A 19,136-nucleotide genomic window follows, 5' to 3' on the forward strand; every position below is an offset into this window, starting at 1 on the left:
CGTGATATACATTTGTTAGTCACACTGTTTGACTAACAATAGTTTGGGATGAGCCTAGGCAACCCCTGGACATCACTCACTGCAGCTCCCCATCTGCTCTCCGCTCATCACTCTACAGACAGAGGGGATGCCTGAATGAGTCACATGACCCCGCCCCTCCAGCATCCTTCTATCATTGCACAGATGCTGTCAAACAGGAGGGGGGCGGGTTGTGACCGGGACTCCTCTCCTATTGGTTCCTGTACTCTTCTGGTGACGTGAATATGAATGACTTCGCGCTGTGATTGGATGGTAGTAGAACTGCTGATACTGGAGAGCACTGTGCAGCTGCCATCCGGCGAGAGAAGAGGCAAAGGACTGGGTAAGTGAAGAGGATATTATGGGATGTTCTATCCTTGCATTGTACTGGTTGTGATCTTGTGTTCAGGAGGGACTACAGGTCTCAGCATGCTGCTGTACTGTACCTAGGTAAGAGCAGGCAGTGTACCTGGTTATGCAGCAGTATTGATGTAGTGGATATGTAGCATGTCACTATTGGGGATCCTGCAGTTCCCTATGGCAGGAGGTCAGAGTGTCCCTCCATACTGATGGTCAGCAGAAGCTGCTGCTTATGGACAGAAGTCTGCCCTGTGTCATGCTATAGATGAGTCACTTGGCTGCTACTGTATTGTTACACAAGGATCCAAGCTGCAGATATGTGATCATGATTACTTCAATGTAGCTAATTGTTATTATTATTATTTTAGGGAATATCTGACACTTCTTCCTAGGCAGCTATTCCATGTCATTTGCAGCATGCAGGTCAAAGACAGGTGCTGGACAGTGACACCTGCATGGAAGATCTCATCCACCCATGGGATCCCGGTTACAGAGATACCCCATTGGTGTAGTCAGCAGCATTAGGATCATCCACTAAGCTAACACTCCAGGATAAGGATACTTGCCCTCCAGAGGATTTGCCCCCCTTCCTGACCAGGCCATTTTTTGCGATATGGTGCTGCATTACTTTACCTGACATTTGCGCACTCATGCAACACTGTACATAAATTAAATTTATGTCCTTTTTTCCCACAAATGGAGCTTTCTTTTTGTGGTATTTGATCACCTGTGCGTTTTTTATTAAACAAAAAAAAGACCAGCAATTTTGAAAAAAAAAAAAACAAAGTTTTTGACTTTTTGCTATAAACATATCCAGTAAAAAAATGTTAAAAATCAAATGTCTTCATAAATTTAGGCAAAAATGTATTTGGCTGTGTCTTTGCCAAAAAAAAATCCCAATACCTGCAAATTAATTGGTTTATGTGAAAGTTATAGCGCCTACAAATGGCGGTATATATACTGGAATTTGTATATTAATTTTTTTATACTAGTAATGGCGGTGATCAGCGACTTATAGTGGGATTGCAACGGGCATTCTGACGCTGGGTGGGAACTGACTAACTGCCACTGACATACTAATGACATTAATACAGTGATCAGTATAATAAAAAGCACTGACACTGTACTAATGAGTAGGAAGAGGTTAACATCTGGGGTGATCGAAGGGTTAACTGTGTTACTGTGTGTGTTTACTAAGGAAACATGCTGCTGTGTATTTCTCTGCTGTGCAGAGAAATACACAACAGCATGAGCTTGCTGGCAGGAGAGAGACCTGTGTTGTTTACTTGTTAGTTTTACTTGGTGATTGCTGCATGCTGGCAGGGAATCGCTGGCCAGGACCCGGTGATTGACATGCCTAGCCACCAATGGCAGCATGGGTAGAGCGGCGTGCAGTTGCTCTGCCAGTCACTGCTCCTGTACACATCACTGGATTGAGGTAATTATTGGGGGGGGGGGGGTACAAACTGATGGTTTTTTACATTCATCCATAGTATGCATGAAGAAAAAAGAAAAACCCTTAATTCACATATATGCGGATTGGACGCAGTTTGAACCGTATCCAATCTGCATCTTATGTGAAAAAACATTGCTTCCTATGATGCCTGTTCACATATGTCCGGTGCACTGGCGGTGCAGATTCAATATGGTTTGAAAAAGAGTCCTGTCCGATTTCTGAGCAGTGCGGTCCGGTTCAACTGCTGATTACAGGCTATTGACTTCTATGGGAACCGTTTGTAAACCGCATATGTGTGAACAGGAAAAAATCCTGATCTAATCCTGTCCTGAACCTGATGTAAACCTGACCTGAACCGCTGAACAACTTCTGTATCAATTAGCTGTGAAACCTGAGCTTCAATCCGCACCGCACATGTGTGAATCGGTGCCTTTACAGCCATTTTAAAGCTGAACTCCATGTTTTAGTGGAGTTTAAATAGTTTGTTTGGAACAAGGTGGTGTAAACAAACTATTTACCTCCCTAACAGATGCAGCGGCTGTCAGTGCTGTGTAAACTGTATGACGACTTCCTGCTTTCTGGACAAAATTGAGGCAGGTGCTCAGCCTTGTACAGGGAGCTTGTGTTGTATGAATTTCCTCCATGAGCTGGGTAGTAGTTGATGTTATTGCATGCCTGCATGTTCCCCTCTACCCAGTAGTGTATTTAGGTTTTGTGCTGCCCTAGACAACACATTCAATTAGACGCCCCCCCTCCCTGGTAGAGTGAGAGCCTGTCACCTGAGCCCAACAACACCTCTGCCCCATTCCCCCCCCACCCAAGAGAGCCTTCGACTAACATCCACCTCCTCCATGGCAACACAGAGACACTTCCTTCACAGCTCTGGACATCCCTGCGAACAGCAGTTGGGCTCTGTATACACCATCAAGCAGCCCACAGCCTCTCTCTGATTCCACCTGGTCCCCATGCCGTATATGTCCCTTCTTCCAGGGGGAAGTGCTGCCCCCCTAAAAAATGCCCCCTAGGCAAATGCCTTGTTTGCATTGTGGTAAATATGCCTCTGCCTCTACCATAGAGTGTAATGTAGAAGATGTCAGCTTGCAAGTGTCTCCACTATAAAGTATGGACTGCGAAGAGAGAGTAGGGTAGGAAAATAGGCTGTTCACTTTGCTAGGGAATTTCCCCTTAGATTGAACATGGTATAAAAAATAGCTTTGCAAAGATAACCCAATGACATACAAGGAAAATAAAATAAATTACATCATTTTTGTCACACGGCTGGATGATGGAAGTCAGTGGAGCTTCACCTCATTTACTAAACTAATAGAAAATTCCCTTGCAAAGTGAACAGCCTGTTTCCCTTTAGTAAATGGACCCCAAGCTCTCTATCATAATCAATGGTGCAGAATTGTTGGCCAGCCAGCTCACAGAAATGGTGCCTTGTTTGGATGAAGGTGACGTGCTGATCTGAGATATCTGCTGGGACATGTGTAGTAGATGGAGAGGTTGAAGATGGCCTCTAAAACTTGATTTGTTTTAATAGGTATACTTTAAAATGAGTCACCTTCAATGTCAATATTTTGTTTTACATTTAGAATCATGGTGGACCATATAGATGTACCAACAATGTCTGCAAAGTTGCAGAATACGCTGATTCAGTACCACAGTCTTCCAGAGGAAGAGTGGAGTGTCGCTAAAAAATCAGTAAGTCAACCTACAGTGTATTTTATCAATGTAATTTCTGATAGACACTGAGAACAAATCTTTTATCTGCTTGGAGAGAAAATACTAACTGGGACCTTTACCCACACTAGTTATAAATGCACTCAGAAATGCAATTACATGATAAGACTTCCAGCGAACTCATTCACTTCCCAGTTTCAGCAATACCATTAGTTAAGGATGATTTAATATGTCATGAAGGCTGTGAAATAAAATCATAGTTTTGGTTAAAAAAACAAAAAAAAACAAAAAACTTAAGAGCAGTAGCTTTAATAGCTTAGTATAGTGCAAGCCATAGCAAGCTTTTAAAGCACAAAGTTCCTTCATCAAGCTGATTATTTTACACATTATTTCTGGAAACTACTTTACTAGAAACTAGAATCGCAGTTTAGTTGAACTGATTGGTTTGTTATGTGACCACAGCTTCATCATTTGGTCACATGACCAGCTGACATGGGATTGCAGAGCAGTGACTTCTACAGCCATGGTATTTTAGGGTTACCCTTTCTGATGGTAGTATGATCATCATATAGAAGTACTTTAAAGGAAGTCCAAGTTTTTATTTCAGTTTACATAAATCAGCACATCTTTCCTATCAAATTAACTAACCAAAAATTACCACTTACAATCATTGTGTAAAAAATTGCACATAGAAGCTTGAAGTGAACAGCATCATTTGTCAACACTACCCTGGTGTGAGTGAGGTCTATGGGAGGAGGGTTTAGTGGTTGGGACGGTATTTTTTAAGTTTAAAATTTAACTATAAAGCATAAAAAATAAAAAAGGTAATTTCACTTAATTACGCCAATTTACCTTTTAATTAACTTAATTACTGCCAACTTAATTTTTTTCAATACCAGCTTAGGCTCCATTCACACAGTGTGCAGTTTGCTTTTTGAACATATTGCAGTTTATTTTGCTTTTTTCTACACGTGTTTTTGATGCATTTGTGGTGCATTTTTGACAATTTTTCACTGCATTTTGAGTTTTGTTCCGCTCTTTTTTTTGTTAAAGTGGAATTTTTTCCATTCCTGGACAGAATAAAAAATAAAAAACGCAAAAACACAGCAAAAACACACTACCATGCATTTCAGCAGCTTCTCCTTTGAACTCTTTTGTAGCAAAAAAGCTGATTTTTGCTTTTGACCCTTTTCGAAAATGTAGCAGCTCAAAAAAGCATAGATGTGAACAAGTTCCATAGGAAACAATGTTAAATGGGCTATAGTGCGTTTCTGCAAAAAGCACTAAAAAACGCATTGGTGTAAACGTCCTTGCACACTGGCTAAAAAAAAAAAAAAATCGCTGCAGAAACACAAGAATTTTTTGGTTTTGTCTTTAAAAGCAGCTCAATGTTATCTTATGTGTCCATGCACATTAGAACGATGAGGGGCATATTTTAAGCTCAATGTTAAAAAAAACCCTTCTGGTTTGCGTTTTTGATTGGAGCTTTCTGTCAGAAAAAATGCTAGAGTCTCCAAAACTGTGTGCAAAAATGCTCTTTTTTTTGTGCAAAGGGAACTGGCATGTTTTTTCAAGCCCAATGTGCATGGAGCCTAAAACTTAATTAATCCAATCTACAGTTCATTGATTTTCCAGCATTCTGGTTCCGGTTGTAATGACTTGTCTGCTGAAGTCCCTCAGTATGCCATTCTTCAATGAGTCCTGTAGTCACCTCTCTTGTTAATGTCATCACACCAATACTGTAATTAGAGCACAACCAGCATCACAATGGAATGTGGACACTGCTAGAAGTGCAACTCCAAACCACTCCAAAGACATGCTGGTAGGATAATTGGGTCCCGTCTAAATTGGCCCTAGTATGTGTATGTATGAATGTAAATTAGGGACCTTAGACTGTAGTTGAGTTAGGGACTGATGTGAATGTAAAATATATATATATATATATATATATATATATATATATATATATATGCAAAGTGCTGCGTAAATTGATGGTGCTATATAAATACCTGAAATAAATAAAAAAATAAGACCAGATATCTTGGACATTGGCTGTCAGGGTACTATGTTATAAAACATATAAAAAATGAGTGCGCTGTACACTAATAAATCATAAACAATAATAAGTCAAATAAATACTGCTACATAAAAAATGTACAAAAATTAATTGAAATGATATAAGTCCACATTCATATATTAAATAATTAAAAGTCACAAAAGCCAATAACACAGTGCTGTGTGCTAAAGAAATCCTCCAACAGAAAGTGCATAAGTGTCCACAAATGCTTGACACAAAAGAAAAAAATTAGCCTCTTAGCAGACACTTTGATCTCCAATCAAGAGATCAAACGAGCAGATGGTGTTCAGATCCCACACTGAAACCCTAGTTAGCCATACCAAGGAGATGCATAGAAGATGAATGGACAACTGCAGGTACACTTGAAATAATCCATCACATCAGACAGCTCTCCACATCATGCAAGGAAAGGTTTAAAACAGAAGAAGAATACTTCATAGTGCACCCGATAAAGCAGCAAAAAATGTATTAAGGTATTGCACTTACATAGATAAGGTGCACAAAGGCAGTGTAAACATTTAAATTTCCCACGTAGTCAGACCACTGGCTAGAACAAGGTCATGTCAGAGAAAACTCCGCCCAACGTTCCTTTCTCCAAAAATGGCGTCCTCTGGGATTGGTTCTCCAATGTATTGTCTGGGGTGTAGCACAGGTTTTTTCCCTTTTTTTCTACTATGGTATAAAACCTTTATTTTACAAAGAAAATGTACTGTAGATTGCTGTGGAGCGGGTGGGGGTCAATAGCGGTTTTTTTTTTCCCTTACATTGCCGTTGTTTTTCTTCAAGTACGTTTTAAATCAGTCTTATTGTTTTAAAGCTATTTAATCAATTTGTTCACGTGTAAAAATCTGCATTTCTATAATTGTGTTAATGTATACCCTGTTTTTGTTAATCTTTGCAATAGGATTTCTAGTTATGTTATATTTTCTACTATTTCCGTCATCTGATACTTAAACCAGTAGTGTTGACCTTGACTTCTCTGCTTTACAGAGTGATGTAACAGTGTGGCGAAAACCATCTCAGGAATTTGGAGGCTGCCTGTGAGTGTTTAACAATCATAAATGTCATTCATAATTGTATTTTTTGGCGCTGTCAATCACAGCCACAGGAATCCATAGATTCTTGAGGCTAGGATTTTTAGGGCTCTTTCACATGGGACAGACCTGTGTAGCGTATCCGCTTGATCAGCAGGTGATCTCTCCGCTTATTCCCGCTGAGCAAGTGGATGACAGCTCTGTGTCTGCTCCGCTTCTGCAGACCAGACAGAGCTGCTTGCTCTCCTCTATGGGCGGTCGGATGAAAACGGGCCACCTGTCTTTTCATCTGATCTGATCTGACAGACGGAAGGGGAATTGGATCCCCATCTGTCCCTTTTTGGCAGATAGGATCGGATGTTGGCGGGTGTAAACAGACACATGTCCGTTTACACCCACCACTCCATAGAGGAGAATGGAGGTTCCAATTGGGTCCGCCTGAAAAACGGGCAGACGGACCCGATCGGAAAGTTCATGTGAAAGAGCTCTTTAGTGTGGCTAAATGCCCATGTGAATGCAGTCCTAATGTAGATATGTCTCTATATCTGAGCCATTCAAAGTGAGCACCCAGTGAAAGAAAACATAGGCAGTAGTTATTTTACGTAAAAGCTATATGCAGGATAACTAACAGATCCAGGGATGTAGGATGCTGACTATATATTAAAACTTAATTTAAAAAAATATACATTGCAGTGAGTGTAGTAATTGTTTTCGTGAAAGTTTATTAATTTTGAAAGTAGAGTAATAATTAAAGTGGAAATTTAGTCAGAAAATTAGGTCCTGCTAGATCACTTTAGTCTGGCCCCTTTTATAGCTATATCTATTGTGACCTGTTGGGAGGTTTGTAGCTCAATGGCAGTGCCAAAGCATTGCTTTTACTCCACACCAGAATCAGTTTTCAGGGCTTCCCTGCCCACTTTTATTTAAAAGAAAGTAAAGTTCATACAGCTATGTCTTCCCACGCAGGGGGTTCTCACCATCAATACGAACAAGACATGACATTCAACCTCCTGGCTCTCTCTTGCAGCTCTCCTGATCATCAAACACATCCCAGTGTTCATGCACAGACGCTGCACCTCTGATTTGCGTCTTTCTACAAGCACTTCACTATCATGAACAGGAGTCTTAGCCTGTCTGACTTCTACCCACGTCTTTTTCCAGGTGTGCTTCCACAAGCACTTCCTCCTGAACCGAGGGGTCCCATTGGTCTCTTTACTATCCCTTCTACCTTTTGGACTTGGGTTCCTGCATTTCTTTTTACCTCCCCCAGACCTACTCTCCCAGGACTATAGGAGCCCTACTTCTATGGTACCTGTCAGGGACCGAGCTCTCTCACCATCTGATTCAATCTTAACCAGCACCATCCGGTTTTCAGGTTTGTTAAGCCCTGTGTGGTTACCCTTGGCAACCAAATCATTTGAGATTAACACCACATTCTTCTAATAAACATCAATAGAAAAATTACACAGTGGAGTACTCAGCTTATTATGGTCACCATCACGTGGAACTGTTGTCCCATTGTTTGCTAGGACTGTATCGGAGGAGGGACTACATACAGGCCAGCGGTTACTCCCTATGGGACCTTCCCAAAGTTTCACAACATCCCCTATTGTCTAACACTCCATAAGCGACTGTACAAGAGTCTCTTTAACCATTTCTGTATCCTCTGGTACCTCAACCCATACCTCTGACCTGTCCAACAGTGCTCTAGAGTGCTTCTCATACCCAAGATTAGAAGGAAGCAACCCAGCACACTGTGAGACAACTTTCAACATGGGTTTACACTCTTCCCCGTTACAGTTACCAACACTGTTATTATTTCCTGTCAGAGTATCTCCGGGGGCCTTAATCTGCAACTCTTTGCGGTTGATGGATAGATTTTCTGCTACTGCTGCAACCCTTTTCATGAGGTCTAGTGGGTAAGACAGTATATGCACCGTGTACCAACCACTGCTCAACTGCACCTCGGACTGCGCCAACAGGAATGCACCCCATCACACGGAGAGACTTCTAACATATCTGTCATTTCTGATTCCTCTAGCAGTTTCCCTGAGCACCTTCTGCACCAAACATCCCCTGGTAACACTCTCGCAGAGAGCCGTGAGACCACTTTCCATACAAGTAATCAGCACGGCAGTAACCAATACCAATTCTGACCATCATTGCTTAACACCTGTCTCCACTGATTGGTAATACGCAGTACCAGGCCATCCATCTGCGGTGGGTACACACAGGTGTACAGTTAAAGGGTTTTCATCAATTCCAACATTTCCAATAACATCTCAGTGATTTCTATACACCCCACATCTAAACACAGAACCTTAGGGACTCTTCACTTACTAGCAACATAGAGGGGCTCATTCACTAAGGCTTGAGAGGCAGAGCCATTTAAAGAGACCTTCAACTCAGAGGTACTTGACACAACTTGTGCCTTCCCTTCAGCACTGCCAAATGCATGTGTCATACTCATTTTCAGCAACACCGAGTCTCTTCAAGTCATCACCAATTACACTGTCATTCTGACACTCAACATTACTAATTTGTTGGGCTGTAGACAAAACCTCTGCTAAGCATGCAACCTTATCTGATCCTTCTGACTGGAGGGGACCCATCTCAGCAGGGGCCCCTGTGCCTGGATCACTGGCCGCTCTGAGATCCCTCTATCTGGCATAGCAGTTGTTATGTCCATGCCCTTGTTGCATAACATAGCCTTGTCTAGCATGACTATCAATTGTTTGGCCCAACTGTCCCAATCCATTGTGCTTCCATCATGAGTGCTTTGCATCACCAGGGAATCTGCAGAACAGACAATACCTTTCTCATCAACATCATTACATTTATCCATAATAATACTTTTATCACTATGATCGTTAGCATTCATAGACATATCAACAGTGCTATAAGCTTTAGCGGGCTGTCTTTGCTCTTTACCAGCTGCAACCTGTGTGTCACCCAGCACACTACCCTTCCTCTGCATTGATTCTAGGTATCTGTCATAGTCATCTCGGTCATGACTCATCAATTGGTACATCCCTTGGTACTCTTCTATCAAAAATGGCTGCACCAATTCAACCCAGTGACCTGTGGATCACCCTCTGTAGAAAGCAATCATTGCAAACTCATCCAAAAAGTCCTCAACATGTTCAGAAAGCAACAAAAACTGTATGAAGTCTGCAAAACAAATCTCTCTTTTGTTGCCACAGGCAACCGCTCCCATCTGCTTTCTCCGTGCACTGAGCGATGGCTTGCTTTCTTTTTCCACTTGCTCCATTGTGGCCAAATGCCGCTTGCACCTGTCCACAGCAGACACACACTGATGGACTCTCATGCCTTGGCAAACTTTATTCAGGCTTGTATGGGACTTGTCCTCGTGGTACCAATCCCTCCAGCCAAAGAGCTCTGTCTCTCATTTCAGCAAACCTTGCTTCTTTTTTGTGCTTTGACTGTCCCCATCTCTGCAGTCAGGCACAAAACAACTTTTTGACACAGTTTTTTGCAAGTCAGGAAACATTTTGGTGTACTGTATCTTTAATACTAGCAAAACTTCACTGCAATCACAACTGATGCACATAGAAGAACACACTGTTTCTTTCTACTCACTGTTTCTGGTATGCGAGGATCTGGAACTCCACCATCTCTGCCCACATCCTCCACCAATTGTGACATGTTGAGGGTTTTGTAGCTCAGTGGTAGTGCCAAAATAGTGAGTTTCCTCCATGCCAGAGATAATTTTCAGGGCTTCTCTGCCCACTTTTTTTTCAAAGTAAAGTTCATACAGGTATGTCTTCTCACGCAGGGGGTTCTCACTAACAGCACAAACAGAACATGACATTCTGCCTCCTGGCTCTCTCAGCTCAGTTCGGATTAGTACCTTTTTGGTCCTTCTGACCAGCAAACACATCCCAGTGTTCATGCACAGAAGCTGCACCTCAGATCCACATTTTTTCTTGCAGATCCCTAGTTGCTCTGTGCCTCATGGACTCTCTCTCAGGCTCAGGCCTTGGTCTGTCCTGACATGGACAGTGTAGTGCATAGCAGCACCTCTCACACCTCCCTTCACACACTGCGGCTCTGAGCTCTAACTATTATTATTATTATTATACAGTATTTATATAGCGCTAAAAGGTTTGCTCAGCACTGTACATTATAGTGGGGGACAGAACATGAGACAATACAGTAACAAAACAAAACATGAGGGGTTCAAGGGCCCTGCTCTATGACTCTCATATGAAGCCAGCACACGCCTGTGCCATTAATGTGCTTCCTTCTTACAAAATCTGGCACAAACCACCATTTTAAACAGTGGCACGGAGTAACCCTGCCACACTCTGTAAAACATTAAAAATGAGGGCCTATACTGTTTAAAATCCAGTAACATACTGTCTCACAATGCTTTGCTCATGCTCAGTTGCTCTCTATTTTTACAATTATGCCTAAAATCAGAGCCACTAGATGCCCATCTGCTGTTAGCCAAAAGATGTTCTGCTGCTAAGGGGCTCTAAGCTTCAGCAAAATGGCAGCCTCCAGCAAGAAGAAACAGGAACAATGCTGGAGGCAATTTGTAGCACACAGTAATTTTGATAACATAATTATTAATGTGGAGTGTACGTTTCTTACTATTTTTTATTAAGTTGTTATGGGTAAAGTTTTTTGCTTTAAATACTAAGTGTAATACTAAGGATGTATGTGTCTCTTCCGGGCTTTGTGTTTTTGTATATCCTAATGATATCCCAATTAAACTGTTACATCACACAAAACCCCCTTTATTGTTAGATACACCCATTTTTCACTTTTGCACATAAGGCCTCAATCAGTTACCAATATCAGGAAATATCTTACAAGATAGTCGCTTGATGATATAGGACGTCCTCAGTGCTGCTAGACTATTCACATGACAGACTGATCTTTGTTGGAGGTGTGGCACCCACAGAGGAACCCTGCTGCACGTAATCTGGGAGTGTCATTCTCTTCAATCTTTCTGGCACGCAATTCTGGACATCATAATGTATCATGAGTTGTCCATATAGTAAATTTTAGCAGGGGTTGCCTGAGTTTGGAAAGTTATTTCAAGGGTTCCTCAGTGTTGAAAAGGTTGAGAAAGGCTTGCTTAACAGAAGTCAATTTAAATGTCTGTTTGTTATGATGCATACCTTATTATTTAAGAATGATAAAAAAGATACACCTACAGTATATCAAAATTATGCAGCGCTATTTGCTATTACACACAACCTCCATACTAGATGTCAATAAATTAACACTCAATTATTTCTGTCTTTCACTGTGTATCAATATTGTGTGATACTAAAAACAAAGATGTGAATACAACCACTTTAAAAGATGTGATGAATCTCCATCGCAACAGAAAAATAAACATCCACTCCAAGATGTGAACTTGGTCACTTCAAAGTGATCCAGTATGTTACATTTCCACCTCAAGACAGTCGAACTCTTTCATTTCAACCACAAGTCGGGTATTTCTTCACCCAAAGTGAAACTGCACTCACCAGCTGCTTTCCTTTGTAATCCTGGCATTCACATTTGTTTCAAATGTCAGATTAAGGTACATTTATACAAAGTCCGCTCTTCTATGTGTTTCTGATAATACTAAGGATTCACACATTTTCCAATTGGATCTAAGTAAAAATATGTGAATCTTGGATGAAAGCATTTATAAATCTGGTTTTGGCTCAGCCAGATTCCACCATGCACACAAATGAGGTGGAAGGTGGAATCCCCCTGCAGGGACATTGTATTCTGACAGCTGTCAGAATACACTGATTAACATCGGTAACATGTCCCTTTAACTGAAGTTACTCAAACAATCAACTTCTGTCGGCCACAGACTGATCGAAATTCGTCCGCTCCCTGCTGAACTGACCAAATTTCAATCATGTATGTCCAGCTTTCGTAATAATTTAACTTGAAAGTTCCTTGGCAAATTAATGAAGCACCAACAAAGCTGACTAACATGAGGAAAACAAGTCGAACTGGAAAGACTTTTGCCTTTTTCAGTCAAACTAACTATGTAAACTATGCAAACTATGTAAGTACAGTTGCAAGAAAAAGTATGTGAACCCCTTGGGATTGCGTGGAGTTTTGCATGAATTGGGCATAAAATGTGCTCTGAACGTCATCTAAGTCACAACAATGGAAGAACACAGTCTGCTGAACATAATACTACACAAACATTAGATGTTGCCATGGTTTAATTGCACATAACATGTAAACATTCACAGTGCAGGGAGGAAAAAGTATGTGAACCTTTGGACTTAATAACTGGTTGACCCTCCTTTGGCAGCAATAACCTCAACCAAACGTTTCCTGTAGTTGCAGATCAGACCTGCACAACGATCTGGAGTAATTTTAGACCACTCCTCTTCACAAAACTGTTTCAGTGTAGCAATATTCTTGGGATGTCTGGTGTGAATCGCTCTCTTAAGGTCATGCCACAGCATTTCAATCGGGTTGAGGTCAGGACTTTGACTGGGCCACTCCAGAAGGCGTATTCTGTGCTGTTGCAGCCATTGTTTTGTTGAATTACTTGTATGCTTTGGGTCATTGTCCTGTTGCATCACCCATCCTCTGCGGAGCTTCAGTCGGCGGACAGATGGTCGTACGTTTTCCTGCAAAATGTCTTGATAAACTCTGGAATTCATTTTCCCATCAATGACAACAATCCGTCCAGGCCCTGAGGCAGCAAAGCAGCCCCAAACCATGATGCTCCCTCCACCATGTTTTACAGTGGGGATGAGGTTTTGATGTTGGTGTGCTGTGCCTTTTTTTCTCCACACATAGTGTTGTGTGTTCTTCCCAAACAACTCAATCTTGGTTTCATCTGTCCACAGTATATTTTGCCAGTAGTGCTGTGGAACATCCAGGTGCTCTTTTGCAAACTTCAAACGTGCTGCAATATTCTTTTTGGACAGCAATGGCTTCCTCCGTGGTGTCCTCCCATGTACTCCATTCTTGTTTAATGTTTTCCTTATTGTAGATGTGTCAACAAAAATGTTAGCATGTGCCAGAGATTTCTGTAGGTCTTTAGCTGACACTCTGGGATTCTTCTTTACCTCATGCAGCATTCTGCGCTGTGCTCTTGCAGTCATTTTTACAGGACGACCACGCCTAGGGAGAGTAGCAACAGTGCTAAACTTTCTCCATTTGTAGACAGTCTGTCTTACCGTGGACACATGAACATCAAGGCTTTTGGAGATACTTTTGTAACCCTTTCCAGCTTCATGCAAGTCAACAATTCTTGATCGTAGGTCTTCTGAGAGCTCTTTTCTGCAAGGCATGGTTCACATCAGACAGTGCTTCTTGAAACCAGTAAACCCAAAACAGGTGTGTGTTTTTTAAGGGCAGGACAGCTGTCAGCAACACATCCAATATCATCACACTGATTGGAGTCAAGGTTGGCTCACTCCTGGCTCCAATTAGCACTGAGAGAAGTCATTAAGCAGGGCCTCACATACTTTTTCCTCCCTGCACTGTGAATGTTTAAATGTTATGTGCACTTAAACCATGGCAACATCTAATGTTTGTGTAGTATTATGTTCAGCAGACTGTATTCTTCTATTGTTGTGACTTAGATGACATTCGGAGCACATTTTATGTCCAATTCATGCAAAACTCCACGTAATCCCAAGGGGTTCACATACTTTTTCTTGCAACTGTACACTCAGTTGCTAATTCAATATACACTGCTCAAAAAAATTAAAGGTCTCAGAGCCAAAAGAAATTTTCAAAACATGATAAATGTGACAAATAATGGCCACTGGATTACATAGATAAGTGTGTCGTTAGACTTTTAATATACACTGCTCAAAAAAATTAACAAAAAGTTAATTAAAGTAACACTTTTTAATCAGAGTATAACATCAAGTCAAATAAACTCCTAGGATATTGATCTGGTCAGTTAAGTAGCAGAGGGGGTTGTTAAACAGTTTCAGCTGCTTTGGTGTTAATGAAATTAACAACAGGTGCACTAGATGGGGGACAATGAGATGACCCCCAAAACAGGAATGGTTTTACAGGTAGAGGCCACTGACATTTTTTTCCCTATTCATCTTTTCTGACTGTTTTTAACTAGTTTTGCATTTGACCAGGGTCAGTGTCACTGCTGGTAGCATGAGGCGATACTTGGACCCTACAGTGGTTGCACAGACTGTCCAACTCCTCCAGGATGGCACATCAAAACGTGCCATTGCCAGAAGGTTTGCTTTGTCTCCCAGCACAGTCTCAAGAGCATGGAGGAGATTCCAGGAGACAGGTAGTTACTCTAGGAGAGCTGGACAGGGCCGTAGAAGGTCCTTAACCCATCAGCAGGACTGCAGTATCTGCTTCTTTGTGAGGAACATGATGAGCAGTGCCAGAGCCCTACAAAATGACCTCCAGCAGTCCACTGGTGTGAATGTCTCTGACCACTCTGACCACACAATCATAAACAGACTTCAAGAGGGTGGCCTGAGGGCCCAACATCCTCTAGTGGGCCCTGTGCTCGCTGCCCGGCACCATAGATCTTGATTGGCATTTGCCATTGAACACTAGAATTAGCAGGTCCGCCACTGCTTTTCACAGATGAGAGTAGGTTCACCTTGAGCACATGTGACAGACTTAAGGGTCTGGAGAAGCCACGGAGAACGTTATGCTGCCTGCAACATCGTTCAGCATGTCCGTTTTGGTGGTGGGTCAATGATGATCTGAGGAGGCATGTCCTCAGACTGTCAAGGAGCTCAGTGATGCCCTGGTCCAGATCTGGGAGGAAATACCTCAGGACACCATCTGTCCTCTCATTAGGAGCATGCCCCGACGTTGTCAGGCATGCATACAAGCACGTGGGGACCATATAAACTACCGAGTACCATTTTGAGTTGCTGCAATGAAATTTCAGCAAAATGGACTAGCCTGCTGCATATTTTTTCACTTTGATTTTCGGGGTGTTTTTGAATTCAGTCCTCTGTAGGTTGATAATTTTCATTTCCATCAAACAATGGGGCATCCTTACGTTTCTAACAAATTATCCAGTCCATATCAGTATAGATATCCAGCATGATATTTTCCATCACTGAGATGTGATGTGTTTTCAAAGCGTTCCTTTAATTTTTTGAGCAGTGTATATTTGATAATCTTGCACTCTCCTTGTACTGTTGTTCTATGATGCCAGACCAGCAAAATTTCTATTATATACTTGACTTTACCTTTTCTAATGTGTAAAATAATATTTCTTTCATGCATCCCTTGGATTTTGTGACAGCGTTTTCCTCTTTTATTTCTTAAAGCTACAAGATTGAAGGTGTCGTGAAAGATGTGACAAACAAAATTGTAGACTATATCCGACCGGGACCATACAGGCTGCAGTGGGACAGCTTAATGACTACAATGGAAATAATCAAAGATTTAGAACAGGTCAGTGTTTTTAGGTTGGGCGTTTTTTTTTTTTTTTTAAATTGCAAAACAGTTTTAGTCATTGCTATTTCAAAAAGCTCTCAATAGTTTTACAAGAACAGCATAAGAAGGAATCTTCCAAAGATTCTCACAGTTGTGTCCTCTCTCTTCAAACTCTCTCTCCTTCACCCCTCTTCTCCACCCCACAGCTTATATATATCACCCTCCTTTCTTCACTTTACTACTGTACGCATCAACTCCTGCTAATTCTGAACCCACACACTAATAAAACCTCCAGGACACTGGAACCTGTCCCTCCATATAAGTCATACTCCCATATTACCACCCTCATCCTTCCTTTGATCAACACACCCGGCACCCCCTATCCTCCAACAGCAGCCGCAATCCACACAATCTAGTTACTATTCCTCTTCTTCCTAGAACCAGCCTCCCCTTTTCCTGTGCACTCTGGAATGCCCGCTCTGTCTGAAACAAACTCACCTCTGTCCATGACCTTTTTATCACAAACTCCTTTAACTTGCTTGTAAGTACGGAAACTTGGATTCATGAATCTAACTTTCCCTCTCCTGCTGCCCTCTCTCATGGTGGTCTCCTCTGGACTTACTCTCCCAGGCCTAGTGGACAGAAAGGAGGTGGAGTAGGAATCCTCCTATCCACTCAAAGCACTTTTCAGGTCTTCCATTCAACTCCCTCTCTGTCCCTCTCCTCATTTGAAGTTTACTGTATTCGTCTGTTCTCTCCAGTTTCTTTAAGAATTGTTGTGATCTATCGTCCTGGATCGGTATCAAGCTTCCTTGATGACTTCTCTGCCTGGCTGCCTCACTTTCTCTCTTCTGAAATTACCACTATCATTGTTGGTGACTTCAACATCCCTGTTAATCTTAACACTCCTGCTACCTCTAAACTTCTGAGCCTAACCTCCACTTTTGACCTAAAACAATGGACACATGCTTCTACTCATTCGAATGGTAACTGCCTCAACCTTGCATTCCTACCTATGGACTCCTTGCAACCTCACCAGCTTTCCTCTTCCTCTCTCTGATCACTCCCTTATTAGCTTCACTTTCTCCTTGGCTTCCTCTTCCTGGTCTTCCAACTACCAAACAGTTACCCGCAGAAACCTTTGTTATCTTAACCCTTCTCTTCTTTTTTCGGCAACAGATTGTCTCTATGACAAAATCTCAGCCCTGTCCTGCCCCAACCTGGCCACTTCTGTCTACAATAGTTCACTGTCATCCACCCTGGACACATTGGCCCCCCTCACTACACACAAAATCAGGCCCTGACCGCTACAGCCATGGCAAACAGACAATACCAGATGCCTCAAAAAACGTAGCTGTGCTCTTGAGCGTTTATGGCGTAAGACTAAGACCCAGCAAGACTTTGACCAATATAAATCTGCCCTTCAAAAATACAATTCTTGTCTCCACACTGCCAAACAGATCTATTTTATCACTCTCATTAACACCTTCTCATGCAGTCCCCATTAACTCTTTTCTACCTTTAACTCTCTACTTTGTCCTTCTCTACCTCCACAAACTAACTCACTCACTGCTCAGGAGATTGCTAATCACTTTAAAAATAAGATTTATACAATTTGTGACGAGATCTCCACTGTACAGATACCCTACACTCCTTGTCCACCTGCACTATCTATTCCTCCCTAGTTTAACCCAGCTACTATAGAGGAGGTTGGTAAACTGTTTTCTAAAACACACCTAACCACCTGCCCCCTGGACCCTGTTCCCTTGCAGATACTGTGGTCACCCTCTGGCTCTATCCTTCATTCTTTAACTCATATCTATAATCTTTGCCTTTCTACTGGCATCTTCCCAAACTCTCTAAAACATGCGCTAGTCACCCCCATACTTGAAAAAGCCTCACTGGACCCTGACTCTTGGCAACCTAAGACCCATCTCCTTACTCCCTTTTGCCTCCAAACTCCTTGAACGTCTAGTCTACAACTGGCTGATCTGCCACCTTATTGAAAATAACCTTCTCCATCCCTTTCAGTCTGGATTTCACCCACAACACTCCACAGAAACTGCTTGCACCTCTCCGCTGCCTTTGACACAGTTGACCACCCCCTCCTCCTCAAAAAACTCTATTTACTTGGTGTCTGTCACTGTACTCTCCGTTGGTGCAAATCTTACTTATCTCACCACACCTTCATAGTCACTTACAACTCTACCTCCTCCTCTCCTACTCCTCTTACTGTCGGGATCCCCCAAGGTTCTGTCCTTGGACCTCTCCTATTCTCAATCTACACTTCTTCCTTGGGTCAGCTGATAGCTTCCCATGGTTTCCAATATAATTTCTATGCTGATGACACACAAATCTATCTTTCTACTCCTCAGCTCACCCCATCAGTTTCCTCACGTATCACCGATTTACTAACAAACATATCAGACTGGATGTCACACCACTTCCTAAAACTCAATCTATCCAAAACTGAGCTCATAATATTTCCTCCCCCACATGCCTCTTCCCCTGATTTCTCAGTCAGGATCAATAGCACCACTATCAACCCATCCCTGTATGCCAGGGTACTAGATGTAACCCTGGATTCTAAACTATCCTTTCAGACCCACATCCAATCCCTGTCCAAATCATGCTGCCTTAACCTCCACAATATCTCCAGAATATGCCCCTTTTTAACTAATGATACCACAAAGCTCCTAATTCACTCCCTGGTCATCTCTCGCCTCGACTACTGCAACTCCCTCCTCATTGGCTTACCTTTACATAGGCTATCCTCCCTCCAGTGCATCATGAATACTGCCGCCAGGCTCATCCACCTTACCAACCGCTCAGTGTCTGCTACCCCTCTCTGCCAATCTCTCTACTGGCTTCCACTCACCCAACGAATAAAATTCAAAATACTAACAACAACTTACAAAGCCATCCACAACTCTGCCCCCAGCTACATCACCAAACTGGTCTCAAAATATCAACCAAACTGCTCTCTTTGATCCTCCCAAGACCTTCTGCTCTCTAGTTCCCGTGTCAACTCCTCCCATGCTCACCTCCAGGACTTCTCCCGAGCTTCTCCCATCCTATGGAATTTCCTACCCCAATCTGTCTCCTAATCTATCCACCTTTAGAC

At 42.2% G+C, this 19,136-nt stretch overlaps 1 protein-coding gene and 1 pseudogene across 1 annotated transcript in view; one reads left to right on the forward strand and one right to left on the reverse strand.

The window, feature by feature from the left end:
* The first annotated feature begins 295 nt into the window (after positions 1-295).
* STARD4 (StAR related lipid transfer domain containing 4) overlaps positions 296-19,136 on the forward strand; it is a 33,110-nt gene continuing 14,269 nt past the window's right edge. The window contains exons 1-4 of the mRNA XM_089684740.1: positions 296-361; positions 3,430-3,538; positions 6,585-6,634; positions 15,904-16,030. Of these exons, the coding sequence (XP_089540866.1) occupies positions 3,434-3,538; positions 6,585-6,634; positions 15,904-16,030 (282 nt within the window). The 5' untranslated portion in view covers positions 296-361; positions 3,430-3,433. The remainder of the gene's footprint in view (positions 362-3,429; positions 3,539-6,584; positions 6,635-15,903; positions 16,031-19,136) is intronic.
* On the reverse strand, positions 7,915-9,659 carry LOC149456617 (uncharacterized; annotated as a pseudogene).

This window comes from Staurois parvus, unplaced genomic scaffold (genome assembly GCF_062004578.1).
Source record: "Staurois parvus isolate SC_StPar_1 unplaced genomic scaffold, SC_StPar_1.0 ptg000354l, whole genome shotgun sequence".
Classification (NCBI taxonomy): domain Eukaryota; kingdom Metazoa; phylum Chordata; class Amphibia; order Anura; family Ranidae; genus Staurois; species Staurois parvus.